Source organism: Misgurnus anguillicaudatus, chromosome 20 (genome assembly GCF_027580225.2).
Source record: "Misgurnus anguillicaudatus chromosome 20, ASM2758022v2, whole genome shotgun sequence".
NCBI classification, from domain to species: Eukaryota; Metazoa; Chordata; class Actinopteri; order Cypriniformes; family Cobitidae; genus Misgurnus; species Misgurnus anguillicaudatus.
This window is the reverse complement of record NC_073356.2, coordinates 20,109,335-20,129,336: the sequence shown is the minus strand read 5'-3', so window position 1 is coordinate 20,129,336 and position 20,002 is coordinate 20,109,335. Positions and strand designations below refer to the sequence as shown.

Here is a 20,002-nt window from a genome sequence, read left to right as displayed (position 1 = left end):
TTGTTTTCCTATAAGAACTCCAATCCTGATATGAATGTCTGTGATTGAAGTATGTTATGTTCTCACCACATTTTTCATAAATTTTTTGGAAAATCAGAACTACAGTAAAGCTGAATTTCTCAATGGGCTTCTTTTATTAGGAATTTAGTCTCTTTTTGTTGATTTCTGGTTAATTTCAACTGTTTGCGTCCCATCTGACATCAATAAGGAGAGACTTATGCATGTAGTTATAATAATTATGCCACATAAATATACAAGGCTTGTTTATTTAAAGGGTTGTGTGCGGCACACATTCTGAGTACACGACTTTCAGAATCGTACTATACTTTTCTTTTTTACTAAAATCCTAAAGATCCTAATTTGGTCCCATTCAGTACTTAAAATCAAAGAAATCATATCGTATGTTAGTTTTTCCAAGTCATTTATCAGAAATCGAATTTCGTCTGAACAGTGTCAGTGTTGTTAAGTTTGCAAGCGAGCTGTAAGCATTGCAGATGATCAAATATATTATCAAAAAAATTATTATTGAAGAAAGTTTTGCTAACAGTTTAGATGATGGTGAGCCATAGGAGAGGTCCAGGAATTCTGGGGTACAGTTATAGGCTGTGTCAGAAATAGCCCCCCTCATTCCCTACATTAGTCCACTAATATAAAACTGTAAGCGCTGTAGTGAGGGCCCCATCTTCCACCAAGTATTTGGTGCGACTTCAGTGGACGAGTAGCGGCTAGTTTTGAATGTACATCACTTGTCCAATCATTATTGTGGTGCGTTGTGGGATTGAATTAGTGCACTCAATGTCCACTATGATTTCGGACACCACTGAAAATTGATGGTCCCTCACATAGGGCACTATTTAAGGGTGTACGAAGCTAATTCGGACACAGCAAGAGACTTCTGGTTCAGATGATCTGTAAGAGGACTGTGGGTGTGTGGTCTCTGGCTGACATGATGAGAATTGCTCCGATTTTGTGCTTTTCTCAGATAAGAGGTGTTGTACTATAAGTGATCGGAGTATCAGTAAATGTGTGATCCAATATCATTTGATCCTAGCAAGTGTGGTAGAAAAGTTGTGTTTGTTAACATTAGATAACACGAACTAACAATACTTCAATCTACAGCATTTGTCCACCTTAGTTTATGTTAATTTCAGCATTTACATTTTTAGAATTAAAAGTTGTAACTGTTAACATTAATGCACAGTAGACTAACATGAACAACGTTATTCCCATTAACAAAGATTCATACATCGGTGATTCTCACGAAATCCAGACTTAGAAGGTGTCCAGCATCAGATTTTTTAAAAAGCCCTTGAAGCCATTTTTTTTGCACATATAAGATTAAGGTCTGAACTTACTATAATCATTATCATTTTAGATGATTTAAAAAATATTTCCTATAGAATTATTTACATTTTTAGATTATCATTATAAAAAATGATCATTACCGCAACATGATATTACATTAAATATATGCATTTACAAACAGAACTGCTTACCTGGTAGCCATCTTGAGTGTCACAGTCAATTATGTCCCTTTCAACACATTTTTTTGTTGTTGTTGAAAATTTTAGTTCCTTGAGGGCTTAAACAATGATTGAAAATTGTTGCGGAGGATGAGAAAATTGGTCTTGGACACATTTATATTCCTTTTTATTGCCTCTACATTTACCAATGATCACCAAATACCACGTTTCTTTACTGTAAATTTTTATAGTATATATATATATATATATATTTCCATGTCAAAGAACCCAAATCCAGTCATGGACATGTTGCAGTAATGAAATGTTTCCCCTTAAATGTGGAAAAAAACTAAATTGGTTTGTATGATGTCATTTGAAATAATGTCCAAAATAGTACCTGAAGAGATGTTTGTAACTGTATGCTTCTTATTTTGATACTCTTACTTTGCATTTACTTTTTTTCTCATACTGTAAGTCTAATTTCATGAGAATCACCCACATGCTAAAAGCTGTATTGATCATTGTTGGTTCATGTTACCTAATGTATTCACTAATTTTAACAAATGAAGAGTTTCGTTGCAAAACGAGATAACCACCGTTTTGTTAATTGTTCAGAAATCTCGTTTTTTGGTTGTGCATTCCAATTAATTTCAATTCAACTGCAGTTGGTTTGTTTTGATTTAAACCTTCATAACTTAAAAAATACAGCTAAGTAGCACCATAAAACAAAATAATAACACAATAACATAATAATAAACATGTTTTGACAAAAATGTTAAAAAATGGATTTATCTCATTTTGCAACGAAACTCTTCAAATACAGCCTTACACGTAAAGTGTTATATTTCTGCATAATATACTTTATAAAGGCTGAATAAAAAGAGGCTAAAAGTGTGACAAGCACTCAAACACAATCCAGATAAATAGTGCGATGGTGATTATTAAAGCAAGATCATTGGACTTGAGAGCTGTTGAGGCTGAGAGGATTTGGAGTGGGTTTATAATCAACAAATATAGTTTTCAAGGTAGCGGTCAATGCACTACACTCAAAGACGGCCACTTACAGAACGTCCCATTAATTCATGTTTTTTTTTCCTGTGTGTGTGTTGTCGCTGTACCCTATCAACAGAGAGACTGGCGAGGAAAACTGGGACACAGAAAGCTGCCAAACGCTTCCATCGCCGGCACTCTCCCACACCAAATGCCTGTGCAGCAAGCTGTCCACCTTCGCAGTTTTAGCACAGAAAGCTAAAGAACCGGTGAGTGACATCTTTAACTTTGACATCACATCGCACCTCAGCATGGGCACACGGGCGGGACCTGATGCTTTAAGATCCCTTGGAAAATAACTAGATGCATGATAACATGAAGAAGTTGTTGTTTGTAAAAGAGCTGAAGTAGATCAGTATGCTGTGCCACAGATTAAATAAGAAACAATGTGCGCCTTGGTGATGATGTTGTAAGGGTAGAGGTATTAGATTGTGATTAACTCCGCTGTCCGCATGACATTTGAGGCATGCTCGGAATGCTGTCTGCCCCATAGTGTGCTGGATTATACAAAACATGGATTTTAGCACATGACCAGGTGTTAATATATCATGTGTCAAGCTTTGTCTTTTTCCCATGTATAATTCGAAAAGCTTTACAGGTCACAGCGTAAACGTGATAAACCGCATCTCGTTGCCATAATGATCAAATTAAATATGTACAGGTCTAAGTTGCATACGTTTCCAGGACAAGCCTTTTTACCATCGTTACCAAGAGTAAGTTACCTCTCCATTAGTTTGGTGCTACAGTATTTACATGAATCATTCAGCACAATATTGCTATTACAAATAACATTTGTTATCTCGGTGATTTACAGATACGTTAATGAAGCTAAGTGACATAATGTACAACGCAACTAGAAGCTAACGTTTTCTAATGTTAGGCTAACGTTACGTTAGAGATGTTAAAGATAACGTTCAAATACGTTGTTGACTTAGCTTGAAACAGATGTAGACATCCTTGTTTAATTTATCCACGTTAAGTTGGTGTTGTGGTCTAACGTTACCGCATAACTTAATCCAGAGAAGACACTTAACGTTATCTCGGTTGAAATGTGGCTTGGGAAAGGGTAAAAAATACACAACGTCACCCAGCCTTTCGGGATACCTACTGTCAGAGTTGCATGTACCCCATGCACACCGTTTGACCATTTAAACTTAAAATGACAAGAAAAACATGAAAACGAATGAAAACTAAATGAAATTCATTTCAATGGACGTGGAAGCAGAGAATGTCCGAGTGTATTGGGTTAGCTATGCGCACTGTGATTTGCTCATCTTGGGGGTGTGGCTTAGCCATAGGTCAACTGCTTTCAAAGAAAAATGCACTAAATAATGTGGCTTAAATTGATCGTAAAAAATTATAATGTGACCCTCACTGGTGTGTTATCATGCGAAGCAAACCAAACCTCCAAATCTCAATTGCGTATTAACAAAATATGAAAGTTTGACCATTTTGACACCTGCACTGAACTACTTTAATATTACTTTTGCATTGGTAAGTGTACATTTGAATTTTTATGTCAATAGCGAAAAAGTGCTTAAGTGCTTGTTTTTATCTTTTTTAATCAATTCATTTTAGTATGAAGTTTTTAGCAAGCATAGCTGTGTCAATGCTGAACAGTACTAGACACCAATCATTGAATATGCAATGCAGCTTTTAGCTATGCGGGTTAATGAGCCTGCCTCAGCTTGCTGTATTGAACCTGTGCCCTCTTTTTACTTAATGGAAGAAAGAGGCGACTACAGGCCCACCAGCTGCACCAAGCTCTCTGTACTATCACTGTGGGTTCCATACATCTCTTTCTCTCTCTCTCTTTAGGTATATCTGTCCATCTCTCTACAGTATATACATATTTATCTCGCTCACTTTTGACTTTTCCCCCTCCCTCCCCTCTTTAACATCACCAATGGAAGGATACTGACCCACTTTAGTTCATCTGGGTGTTTTTTTTTCTCTGAAAGCAACCCATTAAAGTGATTGATATGCATGGCAGAGACAGGGAATGCTGGGAGATGGAGAATTGCCCTGAGGAACAAGCAATGTGGGGCGAAGAGTGTAGATATGGTGACCAGTCACAATCCACAGGAGCTGGGCCACGTGCCGCTGGCTGACGCTATCACTGACACCAGCTATAGAAAGTGTGCCTGACTGACACACACGTTCAGAGAGAGAGAGAGAGGGGGGGGGGGGGTAGTGCTGTCCATCAGATACAATATTGCACAGTCAGGGGCATATACCACTGGGCAGCCTGGTCTCACTGTTAATACGTAGTATTTACGAGTAACTTTAAAAAGCGAAAATTTTATTTTTTGTACGTTTAAATAGATGCTAAAACATACAATGTAGACGTATTTATAACATTTAAACGTAGCCTTATTACGTTTTGACAGCTAAAAAACGTAAAACATTTACGTATCTTTCATTTCATAAAGATTGCTGTATAATTTCCTTTTAACCATTTTAGCGATAATTTACCACCTTAACCCTACCCTAAACCCAAACCTTACCCTAAACCAGTGGTTCTCAAACTTTTTCAGCGTGCGGCCCCCTTTGTGTACGGTGCATTCCTTCGCGGCCCCCCCAAAGAAAACATATGACAAAAAACAGTTCTTAAACTTCACATTTTAATTAAACAAAACAAAACAAAACATTAAATTATACAAAGAGGTGCTGCCTTATTATTTTCAGGTTTAATTTCACAGAATTCATGATAAATTAATGTATTTTATAAAAATGTCATAAAACTGGGGCCCCCAGGGGGGCCGGGAGATGGTGCCAGGGGGCCCCAGTTTTATGACATTTTTATAAAATACATTCTCAACTGTATTTTATACAGTTTGAGAACCACTGCCCTAAACCCAAACCTTACCCTAAACCCAAACCTTACCCTAAACCCATCTGTATGTTTTTTAAGTATTTTTATTTTCCCAGAGTGAATGTTTTTAAGTATACCTGTGCCAGTGCTGCATGAAAAGGCCTTCATTCCTCTAACCAAACCTTACCCTAAATCCAAACCTTACCCTAAACCCAAACTCTTTTTATACAAAATGTTTAAATACATAATGTATTCTTTTTATATGCAACGTAATGGACAGGTATGTTTAGGAACATATAACAATATAGCATTCAAAAGATATTTTAAGGTGCTACAGTCTTACGTTAAACAGTTTATTAAAATCATTTAACGTTACTGTTTAAAAAATCATAAGAGACAGACAAGTGTAATCACAACAACTTATTTATTGCGAATATTAAAATCAGTACCAAAAGTAGTTAAAATGACGATGTGCTGCAGCCAAGGTCCTCTCTGGAGTATATGAAGTAAAGTAAAGAGAAGTATTAAAGTTATTAATCCAAGAAATTGATCCGCGTTGATCCGGCTTCCCTCTGTCACGGCGCGCTCTTTTAATTTCAAACGTACACCATCGGAAATGGAAATGACGCAAATATGTCACGTGGCACTCAAAGAGCCAATGAGCTTTTGATATCAATGCCATAAAGTAATGTGTCGTAAAGCTTCTATTTGAATTCACATTAACAAACGCACGATCTGACTACGGTTGCTGATGAGAACTCGGATCAAGATCGCTGGATAAAGGGCTGAATTTGGATCTGTTCCTCGCAATCGTATGAATTTTAAAGATGTCGATTACAACAAATGAATAAAAGTAACATCTTTTGTGAATTTATGTTGTATTTTGTTGTAATTATTGCTTAGTAGTAATAATAGCGTATTGCATAGAAGACAGCAGAAGAAAAAGCGTGTTTGTGTGTCTTGGCAAACAAACTAAATATAAATACAGAAATGCTATTCATTTCAAAGTTTTAAAATGTTAAATATTGTGAAATTCTCTGAATATCATAATCATTTCATTAGGTAAATGGCTAAACTGTCTTAAATAAATAAGTCAGAAAATATGACTGAAAACACATCATTGTTATGAGTAAGAAACGCCAATGCACGCAATTTTAATATTTATGAATAGGAATAACTTACGTACAAAATTGTACATTTGTAAAGCTGTAAATACATAAATAATTTACGTATAAGTCCTGTCAAAACGTCGATATTGTACGTTTCAGTGTGTTTTAAACGTAAGTAAATGTACGTATTGTACAACCACACTGAAACGTAAAATACACACGTATTCTCATGAGATCACGTTGCACTGGGAGCCAATGTGGATGCAATGCCAATCCTAAAAACTACAGAGCTAAAGTAATATTAAAAAATATAAAATTAGAGGAAAGTTTTTGACAGGCCGGAAAAAAACAACACGAATGTACATTGAAAAAAGCTAATGTTTGCAACTTCGGTCAAAGGTTTAGAAATAAAAATGTAAGCTTACTTCTTTTGAGGAGGCTTTTGTTCAAAGCAACTGAACAACTGCTGTGAAAATTGTCTAATGTATTTTGATTTTTTTCTGTTGAATAATGAAACCCCTTTTTTAGAGGTTTTTAATGTTTGTTGAGTAAATGCAGTTGCACTTGCATTGAAACTAAAATGAATGACCTTTTTGTCAGTAGGCCTGCGTGGTTCTTTTATATTCTGTAAACTTACTGGGTTGAAATAATACATAAAACATTTTGATTATAGAAAATGGCTTTTGAAATATCCCAAACTAAATAAATAAATGAAAAACAGCTTGCTGAATAGATATTAAGAGTTTAGTTCACCCGAGATTGAAACTTATGATTTAATTTACTCGCCCTTATGTTATTCCAAACCCATATTATTAGTTTTTTTTTTTCTCAGAGGAACACAAAAGAGATAGATGGGGAATAAGATGATGCACATAACAATAATTTGGATAAGTCTCTTGTAGCTGTACAATAGCTTTACTTGAGAAAAAGACCGAACCAATTAAATAATTTTTGTGTATAGCTTGGAATATGAGAAAAGTCAACAAGATTTAAGAAGTAGGAAAGTATTTTGGAATAGGTATTGTCATGAAAGCAGCAAAGAGATATCTCATGTATTGTAGGCTAATTCTTTCTGCTCTCTAGTGTATAGCACAGACAGCGACTGGCTAAACTTGGCTTATAATTCATGAATTTTCTTCATCTTTTTTATTATTACTGAATGTGCTTCTGCACTCAATCACACCTAAGGGGGAAGCACTATAAAAAAAGAGTAATAAGACCTGCTCACTGTACCTTTTATTAGACCAGACCTAAAATTATCCATGTTAAGTGAAGATTTCTTTATTTTTTTGTTCTGTTTGATGCTCTTTGTTAACAAGCAGCACAATGAGTTACCATTAAGATCACATTCAGGTTATTATCACAAGCAACCATTGCAACCATATTATGTCTTTTTCTCTGTGTAAGGTGCTGTTTTCATTTGACTTTAACTGAAGTGCCCTACAACAGGGATTCGTCGCGTGTCTTATTTGATTTAAGAAAAAATCTCAAAACTGATTGAAAAGGAAAAGATGGAATATGATCTTAGGTTTGTAGTTACTTCAAATGAAATAGCAAAATTGCTTTTTCCCTGCCAGTGTCTTGCTCAAGGGCAATACTAGGTCATCTTATTGAACCAGCAATTGTATTAGTAATCTAAAGCTATATAATCACAATGGCCTTCACCACGAATGTGGATCATCTGTCACACAATGCTGTTTTTGAGTACATTGGGTATTGAGTAGTGCTTGTGTGATATTAATAAAGGCATGTCTGTCATTTTTATAATAACAAACACGCTTCTCTTTAACCTTTTTACTGTTACCCATCCCTTTTAAGGGGTCTTCTTGTTTCAAAGAAGACATTGTAAGGTTTTTGTCTGGATGTGAAAATATTAAACAGAAAAATTGTTATAGCAGTTTAAATTTATTTTATTAATTAAAATAATGCAATAAAATTAAATATAAATAACAATAAAATTATAAAAATGTAATTGTTTCACAAAATAAATGATGTTAACATGAAGCCATACGTCTTAAGTAGTTGTGATCAAGTTAAAATCGCAAAAAATGTGGTTTGTGTCACCTTTTTAGTGGTTTTACCAACAAAGGCCACTAGGTGTCACTGGTTTGCTGCATACTCTTGTCACAAATTATTTAATTTCTGTCAATGCGTTATTATTACTGTTTAATTTTTTTTTTTATATGAAAACTACATTTTATAGCTTTCCAATGATATATAGTTTGTCAACATCTTTGAAGATTTGTAATAGAATATAGTGTTATAAATATATGCATTGCTATGGGGGGCAGGGTCATGTAACAAAAAATTGTCACTACATCATTTCTGTCATCAGATGACCTAGAAACATGTAAACTACATTTTGAGAGCTTTCCAATGATATATAGTTTGTCAAGGTTTTTTGGGTTTAGAACCGGATTTTAGTATTCAAAATCTGTATAAACAAATTGGCCCCACCTGTGGGCCCGTGACCTTTTACTCGCTGAATCTCACAATGTCATTTTATCCCCAAAATGTTGATGATATATGAAAACTACACTCTTGGAGCTTTCCAGTGATATATAGTTTGTCAAGGTTTTTTTAGGTTAAGAACAGGTGTAATAACAAACTGGGCCCACCTGTGTCCCATGACACTACTTCATAATTCCAAAAACTGTGATAAAATATAAAAACTACACTCTTAGAGCCTACCAACAATATATAGTTTGTCAAGATTAGATAAGAATTTAAATGAAAAACACTGAAGTAATTGTAGGCGTCCCGCTGGTGGGACAGTGACATTTAGCAGGATTATCAATGTTTAGAGGCACACTCTTATCATAAATTAATCGCTTACTCTTGCTACATAATTTATTTTATAAAACACTGAAGATATCTGTATTCTAGAGGCTTAGACCTTTTCAGTGATAGATACTTTGTGATCGATAAACATTTACATCCAAAATATTGAAGTGAACTCAAATGTTCCTTAGCAGGAACAGGTTGACAATTAAGGGGTTAAATTATGCTGTGCTTCCTACCAGAAAATAAAAACCGCAGACACTAAAAGATTTATTTTTGTCACCCAAATCTACCCAGTAACACAGGCTGTGGGTCATTGTTCCCTTATTGACCCTTTTTTAAACCATGATGTCAGTCCATTGGTCTGCAAAGTAACCAGACATAGTAAAGGTGTCCATCCATTAGCCTGGTTATGGATGGTTCATCACATCTTCATCAGCATTTTTATGTCCTTCATCAGCCCTGTATAGTAATTATTACATGAACAGACTTAGTGAATCTTGGCATGGCCATAGCGGTCTCAAAAAATTCAGACAGACAAAAAAGCTGCTTTTTGAAACCTAGTGAGCTACCTATCTAGGCATCAGACACACATATCTAAAACAATGGTACACACATTAAACAAACAATGAAAACCCAAATGAAGATATTTGTAATCAAGCAATAAGCAAGAGCACCACTGACTTCCATAGTAAGAATTAAAAAAATATATATACTGTGAAAGCCAATGGTGCTTCAAAACTGAAACTTTTTTCTTACTGTTTTAAATCTGTGAACTTCTGATGGTGAAAAACTTTTAAGATTATGTTGTCCAACGATTGCTCTGACAAATATCCAGCAGTCTGAACACATTCATCTCATGTTCTTCAGTCTGCTGCTCCCCCAAGACTCTGGTATCTTCTCAGTAATATAGATCAAGTCTGGAGATCCTGTGCTTTGTTGTTGAGGAGTGTCAGCAAAGATGGAAACAGCATTTCAATGACAGTCTTAGCAACTTGTTCAAGGATTGTATTGTTGTTTTGCTGAGGGACTATAGTGTGAGAGAACTGTGAATTATAGCCTGAGCATGGACATGTGTCGGAATGTTTGATGGACCACAGATGGGAATGGGAATCTGTTTATGACTCCAGTCCCTTTATTATTTCCTTAACAATTTTTGTCCTGTTGAGGAGGCAATATTGTATTGTTTTCCTAATCAAAACCATTTTAAAGAGCACCTATTTCATTGCTTAAAAACAATGTTATTTTGTGTATATGGGTATAATGCAATGTGTTTGTGTTGTTTATGGTTAAAAAAACACATTATTTTCCACATACCGTACATTTTTGTAGCTCCAGACTTCCCTGTCTTCCTAAAACGCATGAATTTTGTACAAAACTGTCCCTGATTGGCCAGCTAACCTGTACGTTGTGATTGGCCTGAATACCTCTGATGTCAGCGGGAAATGTGACGCTCCTTACCATGTTTGAAAGATTCGCTCACAATGCAATGCTAACTTACAGGTTGGAGTTAACTATGTGGGTCTTTTCTACATGACCAATCCCAGGAAGTAAAATGTTGCCTACAATCCATGTGTTTGTTGTAGCCCAAAAAAGATATTTAGGTTGGAGACGATAACTCGCGTCATCGTTAACTTTGGGGTATGTACCTTTTGCATATCGGTAACATGTACTCAAACACACTTAACTCTTTCACCGCCAGCATTTTTCATGATTTTCACAAACGTTTAATGCCTTCCTTTTTAAATATATAAACATACAATATATGAAATAAACGAACACACCATCTGCTTTCAAACAAAAAAATCCGTTTCATCCTACCTTCATGTGTTCTGTTTTTATTACCTCTCAAATATGTGTAGGTTTCATGAAAAACACAAAATTTTGAGCAAAAAGCTGAGATAATTCCATTTTGTGAAGGACTTTTGATAGAGATCAGATGCAGAGCAATCTTTAAAACATACACGGACATACAGCTGTTTGCCCTAAGGCAATACTTCCGGTTTTATAAGTTGCGGAAAAGCCCCACCTGGTGGATAATAGCGGTATTGCAGATTGACGAGATAACTCGTCAATGGCGGGGAAAGAGTTAAGGGGGTCGCACACCGGACGCACAGCTCAGCGCCGCATCGAGTTGCGTCTAGGACAACCCGGCGGTATCGTAAACCGGAAGTGCACATTAAATAGCGCGAGTTTCGTCAGATAGCATCTACTTCAAAATGCAAAATATACGTTAGCAGCCAATGTTTGGGACAAATATGATGTTATATAATGTTAAACTATGTGAGTGGCGCGACAGGGATTTGAGCAACTTCCTGAGTTGTAGCTGGGCGGCGCCACCTGTCTGCCCCGGTGTGTGAGTATACTCATAGAAAGCAATGTGTTCAAATTTTTTTAAAAGGGCACGGCGCTGAGCTGCGCGTCCTTTGTGCAAACCCCTTTACACACCAAATTAAATGTAAAATCATGAATCAGAAAATTGGTGCTCTCTAACACAAATGTTTACAGAATGTACGATCTGTGTATACCTACTGACTTATTTTCAAATTGAAAATGTCTACATTTCTATATTTCTGTTTGAGCTCGTATATAACAAAAAAATGCACATATGGAAATGAGAAAAAGGGAAAGATATAGTGGTTGACAGCAAAACAGAGTGAGGTACACGGATGGATTAACCCCCATGTTTAATGGAGAGGGAGGGTGGAATGTGGCATAAGCTTCTGTCATTACAGGCCGTCTTTAGAAGAGCTGCTATCAACCACTGATCCTGTTTATCCCCTGCTGTCTTTTGCACAGAGCAAAACGCTGCTATTTACCAAGGTTAAGAGGTCCATTTTATTTTAAGTATACCCTTTATTTACATCATTGTCATTTGTTATCTGCAGCAACTGCTCACTTAAAGCAGTATTTCGCCCAAAAATTCACTGTCACCATCATTTACATGCATGTTTGTGAATGGTGACTACAGCTGTTAAGCAAGTTAAGATTTTCAGTAAGTAACAACCCACATTTTAGTCTGTTTCTCACACAAAGTTAAACATTTTCAGAGGAAACCATACCCATAAGGTATTAGCTATTTTTGGATGCTTTTATGGTGTTTTTAAGGAACCTTGCAAGAATCTGTTCCACATCCACCTTCATTATAATAAAGGTGTAATAAAAGTCATATGAAATAAAATTCGGATGAGGACTAACAATGGCAAACCTTTAATCTTTGGGTGAACTATTCCTTTAAAAGCTATCTTTACGAAATAAAACTTAAATTACAGCCTAATGCAAAACATTCTAGGAAACCAAATCTGAAGGAAAAAACAGAAAAAGGTTAATCAGGATCATTTAAGTTTGAACAAGGAAATAACATTTTAAATTTAAATCTGGTAACCAGCTGCATAAATTACAGTTACATTTTTTACAGTGTAGTTAACATGCTAGGCTCATACGACTCACAAGTTCAGTTTTGATCTGTAACTCAGTGATGGATGATGGGAGGCTCTGAGAAGATATAGTGGCTTTTTTAGGTCGTAACGATTTGTAGACTGTCAGTTTTTCCATACAGCGTAATGACATTGAACTGATTTATCATCGCGCAGTACTAAACAAGAGGCGCTCAAAAGCAGACAAACACACACACATGACAGCGCCTGCCAAAACCCTGCAGTTATTACCTCCTTTAGCACAGAAAAACACACAGACATACACGGGCATATTTTGAACAGTACGCCTACCTGCCCTGCATACTAACAAACGTGCTGTTTGGTTGGTTGAAGGACGAAGACCTTTTTTTTGGTATCTGCGAATCTGTATTGGTTCTAATCTGCCTCAGGCTTGTTGACCGATCTTATATACAGGCCAACAGAACCACAGATAAACACGTATGTAGCTGAGATAAACATTATATTGACAGGACACTCACTCCACATAAATGAGCACCCACTGGTTTAACTGTCTACATCCTTTCAGAAATCTGCATCTGTAAGACTGTCAGACGTGATACTGTGTGCTTTTAAGGTCTCTATCTATTTTTGTATGTACTGGTAAGAACATACTACAGAGATATTTAAAGGTGTAGAGTTAATAAAAAATGTCATGAAGCTAACAAAAAAGTTTATTTAGTTAACAAATCATTAAGTTACCCCATCAATTGTGTAATAGCTTTAAAGGTGCCGTCTTTTATGATCCCACTTTTTCAAACTTTAGTTAGTGTGTAATGTTGCTATTTCAGAATATATAATACCTTCAAAATTATAAAGCTCAAAGTTCAATGCCAACCGACAAGGATTACAGAGAACGGATGGTTTGGACTACAACCCTCTACTTCCCAGTTAGATGCCGATAAGAGTTTTTTTTTACACAGGAAACATAACCACATGTTATATTGTGCACCGTAAACACAATCATAGCTTCGAAAACACAGGAAAACAGGACCTTTAGGGCAGTGTTTCTCAAAATGTTCAGCATGCGGGCCCCCTGGTGTACAGTGCATTTCTTCGCGGCCCCCAAATTTGTGCTAAAATGTAACATTTTTATATATAAAAAAAAAACATAAAATGATTCAAATTAGTGCTATTGGTAAGTGGCCTTCTATTTTTTTGGTTTAATTACACACACTGTAAAAAGATTCTGTAGAAATTACAGTATTACTGGCAGCTAGTTGCCAGTAACTTACTGTAAATTTAAATTTATGTTAATTACCTGCAACAGTTTGTTCAAAGTTAAATGAAAATTAAACATTAGTAAGTCTTTTTCTTTACAGAATAAAACTAAAATATCAGCCTCATGCAAAGCATTATGGGAAACAAAATCTGAAGGAAAAAACAGAAAAGGGTTGATGAGGATTTTTGGTTCCCAGAATGCTTGGCATGAGGCTGCTACCTTATATCTCTACTCTGCAAGACAAAGACTTGCTAATGTTCAACGTTCATTCAACTTTGAACAAACTGCTGTCAGCAAATAACGTAAATTTAAATTCACAGCAAGCTACTGGCATCCAGCTGCCAGTAATACTGTAATTTCTACGGAATCTTTTTACAGTGCAGAATTCATGATAAATTCATGTATTTTATAAAATCTCATAAAACTGGGGCCCCCCCGGCCCCCAGTTTGAGAACTACCGCTTTAGGGAATCCCTGTATGATGTGCTATTTATAAACTTAATACATTTGAAATCTCCCTGTAAAGTACATATTAGGAATGTTTGTTCTTCAATCTCTAACACACATTTTTGTATTATTGTATTATTTGCAGTTGGTCTTGCATTTATTTGAATGTTGAATTTTATTTGTAATTTCACACAGCAAAGGCTGCCACAGACATCACACTGTTTTCATTCACAGATGACTGAAAATGCGTCCCAAGCAAAAAGAAAAACATAAAACTTAAAGGGATACTTCACCGATTTAGCATTCAGCTTTGTATCTGTAGAAACCCGGCAGTATTACTGAATGACCATGTTTCCCTCCATCATTTCCCCCTGAGAGGAGAGATATCTGCATTTTGGTTCTGCAAAAAAGTCCTCCGATGATGCAAAAATCGTCATATTACATCATCGGAGGACTTTTTTGCAGAACCAAAATGCAGATATCTCTCCTCTCAGGTGGAAATGAGGGAGGGAAACATGGTCATTCAGTAATACTGCCGGGTTTCTACAGATACAAAGCTGAATGCTAAATCGGTGAAGTATCCCTTTAATTAAATCAACCCCAGTATCTTTTTCATGTATATTAAAGGAAGCTTTAAGGTCAAACAATTACCTTTTTAAAAATCATAATATGTACCATTTGGGTAAAGATTTGCATAAATTTGGTACCATTATTTTCAGTGCTTCTGTACATTTGAGGTACTAATATGCAGTGTTTGGTACCAACATGCGTCTATGGGGTACTAATATGAACTCTTCAGGTGCAAAGGTGTATTTTGTTAAGGGGTACTGCCCCAGTGGTGGCTAGGGACCATTTTTTACCTTTTTTCTGACAGTGTATGGTACTGTACTGCTATAGGTTAAAGGGCACCTATGATCGGATTCATGATTTTACATTTCCTTTGGTGTGTAAGTGTGTATTAGTACATGTTAACGATATTTATAAAACGGTTAGTTCCAATCCTTGATTCTGATTGGTCAATAGGTGTGCTTTATTCACAATAAAACACTGCTATGACCGCTTCACCCAACGGTTCTATTTAATATCACTGCACCCTTAACAACACCCTTAGCAACACATAAACATATAATGAGACAAAGTTTGAGAACAGTTTGTTGTTTTTATTTGAATTTTTCGTGTTGTTGTTCGCAGTCAGGGACTATTTTTTCTAGCGGAAGGAATGCTTTTATTAATTTAACTTCATGAAAGTTGCACTAATATTTTTTTACTTTAATATTGTGTGGTAACCGTTTTATAAAAGCAATAAGGTACTCGAGGCAAGTGCTGTATCGTGAATAAGTAACAGCTGAAGGGGTTGCAGGCACTCCGCTTCGCGTCGTGCCTAACAACGCCCTTCAGCCGTTACTTATTCACGATACAGCACAGCCTCTCGTACCTTATTGCTTACGTAAAAGGTACATACCCCAAAGTAAGCGATGACACGAGTTATCGTCTTCAACGTAAATTTCTTTTCTGAGACTACAGCAAACACACAGATTGTAGGCAACAGTTTACTTCCTGGGATTAGTGATGTAAACAAGACCGACATTTTCATAATTTCTCCCACTTGGACTCACAGGCTTTAAATTAACTCCTGTTAGCATTGCATTGTGAGCGAATCTTTCAAACAAGGTAAGGAACGTCACATATCCAGGAGACGTCAGAGGTATTCAGGCCAATCACAACCTACAGATTAGCTGGCCAATCAGGATCACAGTGCCTTTCAAATCTATGAGTTTTGTACGAAATCTGTGCATTTCAGGAAGAGAGTGAAATCTGGAGCTACAAAAATGTACGGTATGTGAAAAATGATGTGTTTTTGAATCATAACCCATGCGAACACATTGTATTATACCATACACAAAATAACGTTTTTTTTAGCAATTAAATATGTGCCCTTTAACATTTAGAAGTATGTATTTGGCAGATATTTTTATCCAAAGAGCATTACACATACACAATATACAGTATAATTTCAAGCACTATATGTATGTTCCCAAGGGATCAAACCCATGACCCTGTGTGCTGCTAACACAATGCTCTTCCAATTGAGCTACATGAACCTTTTTAGCCGAAACAAACATTCAAAATTGTTGAATACTGAACAAAATATTACACTCGTCCTGCCCTACATGATGCTCTCTAGAATGAAATCTCTTTGATTTTGCAGCCGACTAACAACAAGTAGAAATTCATGGTTCATGTATTCATATTGACTTCATATTAGAGTCTTTTGATATGTCCCAAAAGAGAGAAATGTGCTCATCAAGATATTTTATTAGATCCTTCTGTATTCTTTTGCTACCTTGCAAATTAGACATGTAACAATAAATATGAAAACTAACTACTGCAGGGTCTACTCAGTCATTTGGTTACACCCTCAAATCTATTTCAATTACCGCCCCCACAGAAGTTTACCAAACTAAAACTAGGAGGCGTCTTAGAGGTGTTAATAAGTTTGTAGTATCTGTGATACGCTAAGTCTCTACTGTGACACTGACACAATTGCTAAGGAGCTACCCATGTTTCTCATTAGTGTTGGGCCTAGTTATAGTCCCAGTTGAGGTGATGTGATTCCTCAGAATGTAATAAGCATAGCTTCTCTCCTGGGTGAAACGCACACCAGCTCATTTGGTTTTTTACGTCCGTCCCTGCTTACATGTTCATTTAATTACACGATTTATCCGAATGTTTTTTTTCTAAGACAAATCTCCATGTAATGTTATTTTAACCACTCGTCAGCCTCACTGATACCCTGACTGAAGCTGCAGCTCGTTCTTGTCTATGCTCCTTGTAGGTTTGGAGCTTGATGATTGATCAGCACCCTGTTTTGGGTTGCCGTCATGCACCACTGCGGTGACAAACATTTCCGCCACTCTAGGATTCTCTCTCGCCCACTTCAAAGATAACAAGTGTCCAGGGAACTTGAGATATAGCGTTAGCGTACGCTAAAATGGCATCGGGTCTCTCCTGACGTGTACATATATTTGGAGAATTGGTTGGAATGCATGTAAACAGCAGATCGAGGCCTGCTCTCAGCGGCCTTGGACTTAGTTAAGAACTCAGTTGTGGCCTCTGAGAATTTCAACCGTTTGATTAATGCCAAGTCTAACTAAGTTCCTGTGTTGTTTCCCCTCTTTCGCACTTCTTCTCCTGCTTAGCGTGTTACTTATTGTCATAATGAGTTATTGCGGAGCAAGAAAGTGTGGAGGAGGCCAGGAATAAATGGTGGCCGTGTGGTGCGTGAGGATGGAGAAGTAGGTTAAAGTGCCTGAGCTGAAAATAGACATGACTCCTATTTGCTTAGGAGCTTCACTTCGCCCTAAGGTGTGCTAGGAAAGACGGGCCGTAATTCCCTCTGTAATTTGCGTGCCGTCTCCGGCTGTCCGGAGCCAATGGTAAATGAGGAGAGCTGCGGCACATGCTTATTTAGGACATGGCTTATGGCGCGGACGCTCGGGGCTGTGAGCCCATGAACGAGAACAGGTTCTACACACCGGGCCCGGTTCTCTGTGGACTTGGCACATATGATCACGTAACCCCTCAATGGTAGACACTTGTGATTAAATTTCCCCCATATTTCCAGAATGATATACTTCCACATTGAGATTCAAGGTTTGAATGCTCAAGGAAAGGACAGCCTTATCAGGACATTGGTACCCTGGAGCATCCGTGTTACTGATTTAGCATCAAAAGTCAATTCTTTTATGGGTAAAATGTAAGCGGTCTAAAAGGCAAATGGGTGAGAAAGTCAGATTCATGCGTGCATGAGCTTTGTGCCTTTAGTGCATGATCTGAATGAAGTAACTTATATCTGCACCGGATGCATGCAGTCTTGTCGCGACGCGACCAAACTAGATCTGTTGCATTTTAAAATATTAGCTGCCTATGCTGCAGGCGTCCTGTGTTCACAGCTACTTCAATTGTATTTTTTACATCAAAGTCAGCTTTTGATGTTTCACGTCTTTATACAACTCAATAAAAATGTATACACTTATGTAATGTTATGTTTAATTTCGTGTTATGTTTGTAGGTTCTCTCTCTCTTTATTCTATATATTTAACCCCCACATCTGCTCTGCCAGTGGCATTTCAATGAAAGAAACAAAACCTATAGTAATTTTTCAGGCTGCTGGCATACTGCGCTGGTCAGAAGTGCCAAAGCAAAGCAGGCACAGGCATAATGTTGGCAATTAATATGCCAAGGACAATAGGCTAAGCAAAAGATGAGAATGAGAGTTTGGCAGCACCTCTCCTAGTACCACCTGTTATAGGCGCACCTGCCAGCTTGAATAAAAACACTGCAGCCATTAGGCCTGCACACCTCGACTGGCTCCGAGCTCTCTGGGCTGTTTATATAGCCTCGTTTTCCCTCGTCTACCTTTCCTTTGTACGCAAACATGCTCGTAGACTCGCAGAGAACAAATGCTCACACATGGGATCACACAATACACTGATGGTATGCCAGCGTTACCGACCACACACAAAGCAAAGGGTTCCTTTGTTCTTAAAGTGCATTTGGTAAAAATAAAGCCTGAATAGTCCACCCCAGGAAGCCAATTGAGCTGTAAGTGTATGAATGAAGACTTCAGATTCAAGCCAATTCACAGCCCACTTTAAATGCCCAGCAGAATACATTTAAAACTTGAAGCTTTAGCCTTTTCACAGTTTTCCAAAGAGCGCATGATGGTATTGGTTTCCGTCTCAACCTCTGCTTTATAAACCATCATGTCAAGTGTTTTGCCCGTGGGCAGTAGATCTGATTCGAGCAAGTCCTTGCATAAAATCAAAAGGCTTGAGTCTTTTTTAGAAGTCGTCCTGTGGGGTGTGATGGCACCTGAAAGTGAAAGGATGATTTAGAAATAGATTTAAGGGTGGTTTCCCAGACAGGGTTTATCTTAGTCCCAGACTAAAATGCATTTGTGGGCTGCCTCAAATTAAAAACACCTTGTACTTTGCTGTTTGCGTTACGATGTCACTTAATGTATTGGTTTATAAAAAAATGTGTATGCTTTTTAAACCATCGTCGCCTGACGTTAGGGTTAGAGTTGGGTTTGGGTAAGGATGTCATTTTATGTTACAGAAAGTTGTTCTAACCCCAAACCGAAGCGACAATTGTAAGAAAATAGGAAAAACAGTTGAGTAACCAATACGTGAAACTGTCACGGAAAAGAAAGTCGTGTCAGGGGCACGTAATATGGTGGAAATACGTGACAATGTCACGCAAAACTGAGCAAAATAATGCGTGACTATTTCACGTATTTTGTGAGATCAGGTTGATCTTAACATACTGTATATTTTAAAATATATCAAGTGCCATTGTTTTGTCTCAAGATGCATACCAGTATTGTTTTTTTGTATTTTTGTTAAAACTGCTTAAATGCTTTAATGTAACTAAAGTCTAATCCTGGATTAATCTAAACCCTATCCAGGAAACTGCCCCTTAGACTCTAATTGCTCATTTTTATGCAGACTGATCTCACGGCAAGCCGTGTTATAGCCTTGAAAATTTTGATTAATTTATTCGTGTCCATAGCACGAAATTCAGCTTTTTACGTGCCTTGAGCATGAATGTCTTTTCGTGTCAGTCGCACGAATTTCTATAAATAGTTTTTCATGTCGGGGGCACGACTTTCTTTCGTGT

The 20,002-nt window shown here is 37.0% G+C and overlaps 1 protein-coding gene across 3 annotated transcripts in view; it reads left to right on the top strand.

Annotated features, from left to right (window-relative positions):
• The window catches only part of adgrb2 (adhesion G protein-coupled receptor B2), a 344,222-nt gene that overhangs the window by 252,061 nt on the left and 72,159 nt on the right, over positions 1–20,002 (top strand). For all 3 annotated transcript variants that reach the window (XM_055220590.2, XM_055220588.2, XM_073858267.1), the window contains one exon: positions 2,593–2,722. In XM_055220590.2, the coding sequence (XP_055076565.2) occupies positions 2,593–2,722 (130 nt within the window). The remainder of the gene's footprint in view (positions 1–2,592; positions 2,723–20,002) is intronic.